We start from the raw sequence: 13376 nt of genomic DNA on the forward strand, positions 1-13376 counted from the left end.
TCGCTTTTGATTCCAGACATGGACCCTTCACCAAACCCAAGACCTTAGGAAACCAAAATTAAAAATTAATTAAGTAAAAACTTTTGTTAAATAAACGATTAATCAAATCACCAACAGAGAGAGTAAACAACAATATGAAGAAAGAAATAAGGGAAAATCAAGTGCTGGAGGGTGATTTCTAATGTGTTAAGGGTGGAGGTGCTCCTGCTATCTTCAAGAGTTTGAAAATTCTGGATTACAGATGTTGAAATGGTTAGAACTTCTGCCCCCTAATCTTCTATTAACTGACACTGATTGATGGGTAAACATGAAATTTGTGAAAACAGAGTTAGTATCTTATCCATTACGTGTCTACAGAATTAAGAGGGGCCCTCCTTTTCTTGCTATTTCTGCTCTCTTTTTTCCTTTTCTTTAATCACCATCAGTGGACCTGCTTAAGTAGACCTCCTTAGACCAAGTACTGTGTAACGGTTAATGGTTGGCATCTCCTAATTGTGATTGTCCTTTCTTTATTTTGAAAATACTGAAGATGGGTCCATAGAGGAACAGTCCGGACTGATCAAAGGCTGCAGTTGTTTGATCACAACTTTCACTGGACTAAACTTATCTTTTAGTGCATGGAGCCTTGTAGAGAAATCAATCTCTCTTGTTTGTTCCCTTCATTATGCGGGGTGGAGATGAAGGAAGGTGGTCACCAAACAAGAATTCAATATCAGATTGGGACCATTATGCTTATTTTATTATTTATGATTGTAAGTTAATAAGGTGAGCTTTTAGCAGGGAAAGATAAAGGAAGGTGGGGATGTTATTTTCATTAAAAAGATTTTTAGAGATATTTTTAAGCACCCATCTGTAACTTCCCAGGAAACCCACGAACTTGGAATTCTAGTAAAATGTTTTTGTTGTTCTTGATTTTAAAATATTTTACATCATGAAGATGTTTTCGAATATGTATTTCTCAAAATAAAGTAAAAACATTTACAGATTGATCAAGAAAAATAGCATTTTTTTTCTGAAAAAGAAAAACAAAAACATGTTTTCACTTTCATATTTTTCTTGTTTCTAAAGCTTTACAAATACTAGTAACCCTAGGAATAAATTTCTGGTTTCAGTTTTGAAAACAAGAAATAAACTATAGAACCAAGAGAATGTTTTCTATGTTCTTGTATTAAGAATCAATGTTTTCTCAAACCAAATGTTGAGCCTTGGCTCTTTGTACTCAGCAGAGAAAGTGGTGGCTCTTGGACTCAAACCTTGCCAGCCCGAGATTTTACTATTAAAGCAAGTAGTGGCCCCTAGTTTTTCTAGTAACCTTCAAGTTAGCCATAAAAATAAAATGCATTGCATTGTTGTTATATTAAGCCCCTGTTTGGGTATGCTGATTTGATAAGTGCTTATTGGATAGGTATTTTCAAAATGATGTGGTGGGACAAGATGGGTTAGAAAGGAAATAATAAGCACTTAAAAATAAGCTCAAAATTTGAGCTTATTTCTCAAATGCAAATAAGTGCTTATTGGTGTCGTCCCCCCCCCCCCCCCCCCATCCAAAAAAAAAAAAAAGCACTCCCAAACATGGTTTCACCTCTTCAAGGGCATGGAATATGTCAAAAGTGGTGGTTGGCTTTGCCAGACAGGTACAATTAACAAAGGCATCCATGTGACCCACCCATAGGCCATAAATCCTATACATATAAGCTTGGGTGATAGTGCAAGAGGATTCTGCAGGTTCAGATAACCTACCACTCCTTAAATGGCAAGTCTGGATTAAATGGTTACCCCACCTTGTGACCAAAGAGATCCCTCTTTGATGAGCATGTGATAAGAAACTGTTTATTCAAAAGCTGCCATTACTAAAGTATAATATAGCAACGGAGAAGTACGGACAGGCCCATTGAAGATTTCTGAATCCCACTGCAGACCCATAAACATTCAAATGGCAATGGTTATAACCACTAACCATATTCAATGGACCTAACTCAGAACCCATACAATCATGTTTGGTTGGTCATATGGGCCATTCTTGTTCCAACAAACATTGTAATCTGGGTCAAAACATACCAACTGAGCTGGTGAGCAGAAACCTGGCTACATTGTAATCTGGGCCAATGAATTCCAAGTTTCCAACATCTACTGTAGTGGCTGTCTGATTGGCTACATTGTCTCTCCTAATCCTGAAAGGGCTGGAGGGTGAATGTATCAGGATCTCTGTCTATAAAACATTCTCAAAAGAAAGAGCCAATAGCCATTCACCTGCTTAAAATAGATTATGACAAAGATTAAAAAAAAAAAAAAAGCTTCCCTGGTTAAATATTTCATGATTTCATCTATTGCTAAATGATGCTGAGTTGCTGACAAAGGGTTCCGGTGTTTAATAAGGGGCATCACTTTTCCACTTGATTATCAAGTATGAGCATAGCATGACTATTCCGTGGTAGAAGCATTCTGACCAACAGATGGTCCAACCATTTTTTACTTAATGACAAATTACTGTATTTCACAATGATCAAGAGCAGAGTTTCAAAAAAGGGTATCATAATGTACACAAGTTATAACCTGCTAAAATATATTATGTACTTGACCTGCAACCAAAATGTATGAGAACATTCCATTCACTTAAAGAGGGTGAACTGACTTAGAGGTTTACTATGGGTGTTTATCTAAATGTCCATCGCCTGATCTGGCAATGAACTGTTTGGTGTATGCTCGATGCCGCCTCTCCCTAGCATAAACCACCCAGAAAATCAGAGAGAGCATTACAGCAGCTGCAACCACAGCCAAACCAACATACATCCATTTACTGTATCGTGAAAGACCAGGACAATGATCTCTATTTATGGCTGTGAATGTGTCACGCACAAAGGTGCAATCTTCTAGCTGAACTAGGAATGGACCATAACGATACAACCCATAGCTCACATTCACTGCTGCTGCCATCTGGTTATAGAAGGTTGGGGTGACACGGCCCACTGTGGTACATATGCCAGCCGATGAAACCTGACACTCATAGTTCTTCCACACCTACAAGAAATAGGAAGTGTTAGTAGTTTTCAAATTGCTTCTTTATTTAAAATGTAGGGACTTCCTTTTATTTACCCGTGTTGCATTGTTCAAGTCCACTTCACCCGCTTTGCATTGCCGATCAGTGAAGTTAGAATAAAATGGGTTGCAGAGGACAGGCATCGATGGACCAGATTGATTGAAATAAAGAGGTCCCATGTTGGGTAAGGGGTTAATGTTAAAGATGTTAGTGATAACACGGTTGACCACATTGACCAGTTGGAAGGTAACTTCCTTGGTTCTATACAAGGTCTCATTGGCAGTAGCATTGTCCACACAGGGAAGAATATCATCGAGAGCTGTATGAGCAGTTGGATGTTGGACCCACTCCCCCATTGAAACACACGTGTCCTCGGTCACACTAGTACATGGAAGGAAAATGGGTTAGGATAAATTAGATAAGCTTCTGAAAACAATTAATTGAATCACAAGCAACAAGTTCAGAACTTTACTGCATATCAATATGTAAAAATGAAACTGAACCCGTTAAGATAAAATGGAAACTAAAATCATATGCATCAAATTATATTAAAGACTAAGCTGGTAATAATATGGATATTAAGTTTTCAGGCAGTTTATCCTTGTCATACTCTTGATATTTTTCATATGAATTCATTTTACAGAGTTGATAATTTATAGTGAATTGTCCAACAAGTTGACTAAATTGTATGGTTATTGTACAGCAGAAAGTACATGCTCTCATAAGAATGATACAAAAAAAAACACATGGACAGTAGATAAGAAACATGACATTAGAGAAAAAGAGAAAGCAGTCACTAACCAGATGAGTGAATGACAAAACTGAGTACATACTGTAGTTTATAAAACTGTAAGGAAGCAGAAATGATATAGTTTCTTCATCAAGATTGTGGTTGTTATACGTTATCTGACAGAAATGGAAACATACAATTTTTTTGAAGTTGGCAAAAAAGTTGTCGCAGTTTTCCTTCCCCCCCCCCCCCCCCCCGCTTCTTTTGACATAGTACAAGGTCTAATTAACAACCCAACATACAGGTCCAAGATAATGTTAATTAAAATGCACTAAACTCGTTATACCTTTCATGTTAAAAGAAATAATTTCATTGAAACAAATATGCTTGTTATATTTTCCTTTTTCCATCAAAAGAAAATAAAAACAACCATGTTTGTTATATGTTCATTTATAAAAGAAGTTATTACGATGAAGAAACTTTGCCATGTATGCTTCCATACAATTATATAAACAACAGAGCATACTCAGTTTATAACAAGGGCAGTTGATCAAATGTGCAGTGTACTGACCAGGGACAACTATTCAAAAAGAAAAGAACTAAACAGGCCTGTTGTCTATGTGAAAACATTTCTGGACTCGTAAATGTACACAACTGCAGTGATTGTATGCTGAGGTGACAACAGAACAGGTCTATGCAAGTTTCTAAATCACTTTCTCCAAATGTAGAAAACTTTAGGTAAATAACCCTCTTCCATTTGGCAAAAGAAAAACAAACCACTAAAATCATGAAATGGGCCAACCCACCTAACCCCAAATCAAGCCTGAGTTGCATTAGAATTTAGCTGAGGCTGGAGTTGAGTTGACTGCTTCCCCTTGGTTGGGCCGTGCCTCAAGCTGGGGACAAACTGTTAGTTCTAAACCCACCTAGCCCACCCAAATTGTAAATCCTAGACAAACTTTTATTTTTTGTTAAATTTTTGGGCTTAAGGCCTTGGTGTGCATTTCTTTTCTTTAGTCCCCTCCCCCCACCAGAGAGAGAGAGAGGGAGACTCACTAAAAGAATTCACAATGAATTCTTGGTGGTGAGCAGCTCCACTAGGATAGCCTTCTCTGTATTCATGTGAGCCAACCAAGCTAGACTCTAATCCTAATTAAAGGCAGGGCTGGGTTGGGCTTAGAAGTAAGAAATGGCAATGCCCAGCTACACTCACACACATGAAAAAATGTTCCCTAATCAGGGAAGCTCCTTAAATGACCTCACAAATCTGTGCCACATGGAACAGATAGGTGGAGAGAAGAAAACCTAACTGTCAAATTGGAGAAAAGACATGACTTAGAATCAGCCAGTGAGGTACTTATATTGTTCTCATATAAAGTGGAATTACAAAATACTTAATTAGCTATGTCCCACACTAATTATAGAGAAGAAACTCTACAAGAATATAAAGGATAAATAAGAGAAAAGCAATAACAACTAAAGAAACCAATATATAGGGAAAATATAAGAGCAGCCAATCACTCTTAACATACCTATTAGAAACACTGATTCGAATGCTGTATTTTTACCAGACACTCATGGTCATAAGTTCATGTCTAAAAGGTATTTTATTCATGATATACGATTTCAAAGTTTTTTTTTAGTTCATTATATTAAAATTTAGTGTTTTAAATGCGCAATGCACTAAAAAATGTGCAAGAGGCTTTTTGTGCCTGAGGTGCAAGGCACGAGGCAAGGTTCTTGACTTTCTGAAACAAGGCACGAAATTTTTAAATTTTCAAAAAAAAAGCAAAAAATGCATACTTAAATTTCAACTATATTTAAAAAAAAAAAAAACTATTAGCTCCAATTAAAATACATAAACATAACATATAAAACATACGCAAAGTAAAAATTTTAAGATAGAATTAAACAAAACATATAAAACATATTCAAGCACATGATTTCTTTCCCAATTGCATTACTCTAATTCTATGAGCCACTTTATACGAAGTCCCTTAAGGGAAGCCCAAACAAGTCCATGCTACAGTCTTAAAATCTTCATTCATACTTAAAATTATTGGTTTTATGATTTAACTTTAGCTCGTATCCTTAAAAAGCAAAAAGTCTTGTATTAGGAAGAATGAATGAATGAACAATATTAGCCAAAAAGAGGGTTCTCAGAGCACTAAAACTAAATCACAAAAGCCAATATTTTAAAGTACCAATTAAGAATTTAAGACCCTAGCATGGACTTATTCAGACTTGCCTCAAGGGGCTTGGTCAAGGGTCCAAAGATGGAGCTCCCAACCCAACCACCATGAATAAAAATGTATAAAATGTGCATAATTTAAGAAAGTTGCATGCCTTTTTAAAGGGGCTGTGCCTAGGCCTAGGCAAGGCGCAAGCCTTGAAATGCACCCACATAGGCACACCTTTTCAATCACTATTTAAAACATTTAATAAAACTAAATTTTTAGTTTAATACATTAATGAAATTTAATATCCAAACTCAACCTATTCAGTGGATAAATTTTGATTCAAATCCAAATACTAACAGATCAAATTTGGACCTAGGTATAATTGATTTGATCTAATATGTTCAGTGTTTTAAAAAATGTGCCTTAGGCATGCCTAGGGCACACAAGCAAGGCACGTTTTACAACATGTGCCTTCCTAGAAGGTCCCTAGATAATATTGTGGGGCATTTAGGTGATGAGTAAAACTTATCACAGGAGGTCTAAATAACCCAACTCCTAATAGACCTGAAACATCTCTACTGAGGCTGCTGAACCTAGGTGTGACTCATTTATATGTTTTTTTGTAAGTATAAAAGAATTTATTTGTCAAAACTCAAAAGATCATAGCAATATAAGCATCCCTAGGAGAGGCACAAGCAGCAGCCTCTGCAAAGTCATAGGTTAATACAAAAAGCAAGTTACAACTGAGCCCAAGACAAATGTTCCCTATTAACCCCTTGCTTAGCTAAACAATCAGCCAAAACATTTGCCACCCTTATCACCCGATGTATGCTTATGTTCATTTTCTGTGTAAGCCGTTTGAATCTCTTGATTTCATTCCTATAATACTACATAGAATAATCTGAATCCTTCAATGACCTCACCACCACTTTTGAGTCTCCTTCCATTAGAAGGTACTCCACTCCATGCTGGTTTGCTATTTGCACTCCTTGAATAAACGCTAGTAATTCAACCCTTAAAGAGTCTCCAACTCCCAGAGAACCCAATTACAAAGATAAGATATTCCCAACCTCATCCTGAGAACCCCACCTATATCAGATAGGCATGGATTACCAAGACTACTCCCATCAAAGTTTAGTTAACATAACATTTAGGGGGGTGTTCAAAATTAACCCTAATCAGAGTGATATGCCCTTCCAAAAAGATATAGTTCTTCTTCAAGGCTAATCTCTTCTCATACTTTTTTATCATTGGGTTCCAAAACTTACTCTCCCTAGGATTTGCTCCTAACAAAAGGCCCAAGTATTTTAAAGGCCAATCAGAGATAGAACACTCTAATCAAGTCATAGCAACCTCAATTTCCCTATCCTCCATATTAACCCTTAATACATAACTTTTGCCCAGATTGATTTTCAAATTGGAAAGCCTTTCAAACCTCCTTATTAGCTCTTTTAGATTCCTTACCTTTCTGATATCAGCCCCTTCAACAAAAATAATTAAATCATATGCAAACTAGACTTATTCAGGGACCAGGCTTTGGGCCTGACTTTACTGTATCAGGCATGGGCTTCGGGTTAGGCCCATTCAAATTTTCTCAAAAGCCAAGCCTGCACTCGGCCCATGAACTAGTCTAATGCAAACTGAAGGTGTGTAACTAAAAACTCATTACCTCCCAATCTCCAATCCCATATCATGCTCTCCCTATCAACAATCAAGATCATCCTAGTAAACACATATGCTATTAGAGTGAACATAAAACGAGAAGAGGGGATCATCCTACCCAACACCCTTAAAAGCTAGAAAGAAGACCTTCATCACTCCATTCACCAAAATAGAATGGTGACAAGAGCTAATGCAAACTGGGATTGAGGGATGAGGATTCTGTCTGAGAGTGCTTGCTAATCAAGGCCATTAATTGGGCTAAAGCATCAGATCATAGTTCACATTTCTCTTTAGCTAACTTATGGAGAAACTGGGGAGTGATTGCAAACTCCTCTTCTGCTAGGAACAAACTTGTAGTTGCTTGGAAGGCTCCTGAAGAAGAATTTATCAAGCTAAACTTTGATGGTAATATGGTAGCAGCCTTGGCAATCTCGGGCCTTCTGGCATTGGAGGTGTGTTTAGGAATGTAGAGGGTCAGGTTGTCGCCTTGTTTTCTGGCCCAATCAGATTGGGTGGTGTGGTTAATGCAAAAGTCCAAGCAGTTTTACAAGGGACACAACTGGCAAAAGATTTAAACTTTACAAGTTAGGTTGTTGAAGGAGACTGTAAATTGGTAATTGGGTGGCTAAAAGAACTGGAGACTGTAGTGTGGTCATATAGGGAGCAATGAGAAGATTTAGGTGGCTAACCTCGATTTTAACAGTTACAGTTCGAAGGGAAAGGAGATTAGCTAATGGGTTGGCAGATCTTTTAGCCAAGTAAGGGGAGCATAGGGATCATTAACTCTGGGCTCAATTGTAATTTTGCTTTGTTTCTGAGAAAACATCTCGTGCCTCTCTGTGAGAACTCTACCATGTACCTTATGTTGGCTCATATTACTTATTCTTAATAAATCACTTTATTACTTATAAAAATAAATAAAAAAGAACTAATGCAACCAAACACCCAATTATACCATCTTTCTCAACACCTCTAATAAGAACTCCTAGTCCACCAAATCATAAGCTTTTTCAAGGTCCAATTTACACACAAAGACCTTTCGCTTAGATCTCCTCAGTTCATACATTCATTAGCAACCAAAATATGCTCGATTATTTGTCTTCCTTGTATGAAGGCCCCTTGGGTTTGACTAATGAGAAAAGGGAGGACCTCTGTAATACTCAAAGGAAGAACTTCGGCTAGAATTTTATAAATGCTAGTCACCAAACTAATTGGTCAAAAGTCTTTCGGGTGACTAGCATCAAACCTCTTAGGGGGATAAGGCAAAGAAAGTGGCATTAACTCCTAGAAACTCCTTAAAGACATCACAAATCTTTCAGTACAACAATCCATTAGAAAATCTATTTGCTTAATCTCTCTCTCTCTCTCTCTCTCTCTCTCTCTCTCTCTCTTCTCTATCTCATTTTGACCAGCCATTCGACATCATCATCAAACCTTAAAATGGTTCAACAATTCATCAGTTTAATCAGACATTGACGATTCATTAACCAAATCAACAGTTTTTGGCTTTTGGTGGGTTTGAGGTAAAATGGAACAGGTTTGGATTCCAGGTGATGGGTTGAACGGTTAAAAGTGTCCAAGTCAACAATGGTTCAAAAACATTGCTAATTAGAATGAATGGAACAAATTCCAATCTAAAGGCTCAAAGAAAAGGCAAATGGAACAAATTCCAATCTAAAGGCTCAAAGAAAAGGCATCTCTATTATGAATCCTAAACCCTAAAAGGTAGAAAACCTAATGGGGTCTAGCATCCCTAGGCATTTAGGTACATTTCATAGGGACCTAAAGAGTGCTAGATGTCCAACATTAGAGAGCACTAGGACCAACCAATAGAACTCACTTTAGAGCAATTTTGCAAGAGACAAAGGGAGAAATACAATTTCTATTAGATGCTCAAACTACATTGGATCACATATAGACTTTTTCAAATTTGATTCTAAGCTTAGAACCTATACATATTACATGAACAAAGTTTTCTTTTTTTTAGAAAATAAAATTCTTATAAGACTCAAGCTGGAATATATAATAGGACCATCACACTCAAGAATTGAAGGGCAGTCCATTTTATAAACCATGACTTTTACTTTCCCCAAAAAACCATCTGACCCACTTGGGAAAACCATTAAAAATTATCTAGGCTTTAGTAACCCAACTAGTTTTCAACAATTCAACAACCCACCCAGGCCATTGCTTCATCATATATTGTAAAATGACAATTGAGGGGAACCGAACTCACAACCTCTTATTTACAAATAATTGTATATTACCATTAACCCACAACACTATTTGTGTTTATTTTTGTTTCTTTAATGCCTATTAACAAATAATAATTTGTACTTACAAGACTTAAACCTAAACCACTTGAATGAAGATTAGAAAATAACCATCAAACCACAACCAATATACATGTAATTGTAATAATATATTATATATTTATATATGACCTCATGCCATCACAGATCACTATGTCAACCCAATGGTCGAACCGCTTGACCCATGACTGGTGACCTTATCAGTTTAATGAATGGTCCAAATCTTATAAAATTGATAAAAATAGCAAGAACACATGCAGATCTTGGGGTTAGAGGTTAGTAACTGTGATTTTTTCTTGTTTTCACACTGTCAACATTGGTCATACATTTTTAACCAATGCAGCTAAGAAAAGAAAAAGTAGCAATACAGGAATTAAAACCATCCTCAGGTCCTCATTTATGAAAGATCAACCCATTTTGGAAATCAGTATCCATCATGACTCAAGGAACAGAGATGCAATTCAGGTTGGCCTGAATTATCATCCTACATTGCTTCGGGCTTGGGCCTTTGGGCTGGGCCCATTCAAATCTTGACAAAAGCTCAACCCAATCCCACCCAAGTTGAACCCCTACAGCCCCATAATGGAACTAGCACTTATATCAATAAAAGCCAAGTAATCATTGACACTTCGAATTTAGCTGATGATTTTTTTGTTCTCTCTTTTCTCTGATCTAAAGATTGAGTGTTACTCCCCTGAGATTTTCAAATCAATTTTAAGCACACAACAGAATACCTGTTTAATATATTATGCCTCAAAGTTGTGTCACTTCTTATATTATCTGGCAGTGACATTTTACAACTCTAGAGCTTATCCTCAAAAAGGTCAAAAATGGTAAAATTCAACCACAATTTTTTTTTCTATTTTTATGAAGAAAAGAACTAAAGAAACACACAAAATTGATTGCTCTAAAAGAAGCAAAACAACTCAAGTAAGCAATACACTGTACCAACTAATATATGGGTTCCTCAAATCTTCATTTGCCTATTCACTCTATCAGGGGATATATCCTCTGTACAATATTAAGTCGTCAAATCTTTCACTACTTTCACCTATGTCCTTTTGGCCTTCCCCTGATTCTTCCAGAAACATCAACTGAGAAATCTTAAAAGCGTCCAAGTTCAATTTCAAGACATTGATAACCGTATGGTTACCAAAGTTGATTTACTTATTAAAATATCATGGTAACTTGAAAAAGTACAACAAATTTATATACATGCATGGCCTGCTACTGACATAGGATGAAATTATTATCATAAATAACAGCTACTCTGAATGTCATGGCCATCAATTGTCAGGAAAAATAGATGAACGTAAATGGTTAAGTTTAAAAACTAACACAATTGAACATACTTGTGGAGAAGAAGAAATGTCCCAGACAAAATAAATGTGCCTGCCACAAGAAGCCACCCGATAATCACCAAGCTGCAACAATTCAGTATACAAAATTTAGTAAGAACAGGTACAGAATTAATATTGACATACTTTCAAGATCAGATAAGGGTCTAAGAAGATAATCTTACATGGACACAAGAAATTGCATCCCGAGAATAGAGAACACTGCAGTCAATAATCACAACATCATAAGTGACAAGAAAGCCCCTATATCATACAATCTGAAACTTGCAGCATGGTTCAGCATAATCAAGGAGAGCAACAGACTTACAGAAACCAAGAAATGTCAATAAAAGCATTACAGCAGCAAGAAAAATAAGAGCCCATCTCCTGCAATACATGATAACAGGATCAAGTCAGTAACCAGAATAAGTAAAACCAGCATGTATAACAACAAAAGAGAGCTCTAAAAGCATTTTCTTACACATTGTCCAAGACTTCCTGTATACTGTCTGAGTTCTTCGCTGTCTCATCAGCAAGAGTTGCAGCAGAAGAATTTATCTTTGTTTGAACCTCATCGATCTTAGCCATCATATCAGAAGGTAGAAAAACCTGGTCCACACCAATCCGCTTAGCAGCAGCAAGATAGTTTGATACATTCCTAAGGTTTTCTGCCGTGGTATTTGCCTGCTTCACAACATAAGCCAGGGTGTTTGTTGTACTACTGTGAAACTTTCCCTGGCCAGTGTACAAAACGATGCATCCGATGCTGAAACCATGGAAAGGGGTATTTATGATGTCACACTGGATCAATTAAAACAAGCATAAAACCACGAAGAAATAACTGAAAGTGAACAAACTTACATTGCAGCAATGGTGAATAGTATGAGAAAAATTAATGAGCAAGCATATGCTGCTCGGGAATAACCATAACGCCGTCGTTGGCAACAGCAGTAACAGAGGCAGATGAGCAGCAAGCAAAGCCCAAAGCCCAGGAACCAGATTGCAGCAATGAGAAACAGGGGAGCAGCGGAAAAACCTACAGACTGTGTTAGAGACAAATTTTAGCCTAGGAAAAGTGGAAAAATATTCAGAAACAACTAAAACTTGTCAAAAATAAAATTAAGTAAAACCAACGAACCCCAAAAATTTAGGGCCTGAAATTTCAGAACCCATTAGAAACAAGAAAAACCATGAACAAATAAAGGTAAGTCAACCCCCCGCCCCCAAATAAAAAAAAAAAAAAAAAGCCAACACCAGTGGAGGGAAATGATTGAGGATAGTGGAAAAAATCAATGTTCATCGAAAACAAGAACGACCAAGATGAGATTGGTCAAAATTCAAAAAACTCACAGCCCAGTAATGTCGTTCGCTGATATTCCATCCCCCTGTGTAGCGCTTATAATTATCAAGAGGGTCTCTCCTGTGTGTTCTCTCTTCAGCTAATATGAGAGATGAGTTGTCAGCAGTTGTTCCTTCTGCGAGAGACCTCCTCGTCCCCCATGGAACCAACCCACCATTATGCTCCTCGCTAATCACTTCTACATGAGAAGAAAAAAAGGGAGAAATTAAAAATAAATAAATAAAGCCCGAAAAAACATTTTAGTTCCAATGGACAAAAATGTACTGCAACAAACAGCTACCTTGATAAAAACAGAGGATAAGTAAAAGGCTAAGTCGACGAGACGAGAGTGGTAAAATAGAAAAGTACCTGTACTGGGTACCGTTTGAAGATGGTAAGATTGAGAGACTCCATGAGAGAATGAGAAGAAGCTAGAAGATATGAGTAGAAACACAGGCAAGAGAAGAAAATCCTGTGATCTGAAGTGTAACATTTTGCTTGTCGCTCACTGTTCCTTCTCTAGTTCTGTTTATACTGTAAGCTCTGAATGTGATAGGTCCGGATAGCTCTGGCAGAAACAGAGGTAGAGAGAGAGAGAGAAAGAGAGAGAAATTATAGTGGTTCGGACTTGGAAAATTGGAATCTCTTGCGTTCGAAATTAGCAACCCTTTGAATTTGCAGAAGTTAAAAATGAGAAAACAAAAAAATGGAGGTTGTTCTTTCGCTTTCCTTTTGTCACTCCAACTCCTTTTTACGGAATTACCCTCGGATTTGAAATG

General features: G+C 37.0%; 1 protein-coding gene across 2 annotated transcripts; it reads right to left on the reverse strand.

Annotated features, from left to right (window-relative positions):
• Positions 1-2443: 2443 nt before the first annotated feature.
• LOC148843108 (uncharacterized) lies at positions 2444-13345 on the reverse strand. Of its 2 annotated transcripts, none has more exons than XM_088957477.1 (9): positions 12967-13345; positions 12609-12796; positions 12120-12301; positions 11740-12024; positions 11587-11645; positions 11444-11480; positions 11274-11345; positions 3094-3418; positions 2444-3018 (listed from the first exon to the last, which is right to left on the reverse strand). In XM_088957477.1, exons 1-9 carry the CDS (start codon positions 13088-13090, stop codon positions 2644-2646), a joined length of 1647 nt encoding a protein of 548 aa, XP_088813603.1. In that variant the 5' UTR covers positions 13091-13345; the 3' UTR covers positions 2444-2643. The 2 variants fall into 2 exon arrangements, with proteins under 2 accessions (XP_088813603.1, XP_088813604.1); XM_088957478.1 differs by having other exon boundaries at positions 12609-12793; positions 12967-13298.
• Positions 13346-13376: the final 31 nt, after the last annotated feature.

The sequence above is a fragment of the Nelumbo lutea genome, chromosome 8, assembly GCF_056320005.1.
Source record: "Nelumbo lutea isolate HS-2025 chromosome 8, American lotus-T2T, whole genome shotgun sequence".
Classification (NCBI taxonomy): Eukaryota; Viridiplantae; Streptophyta; class Magnoliopsida; order Proteales; family Nelumbonaceae; genus Nelumbo; species Nelumbo lutea.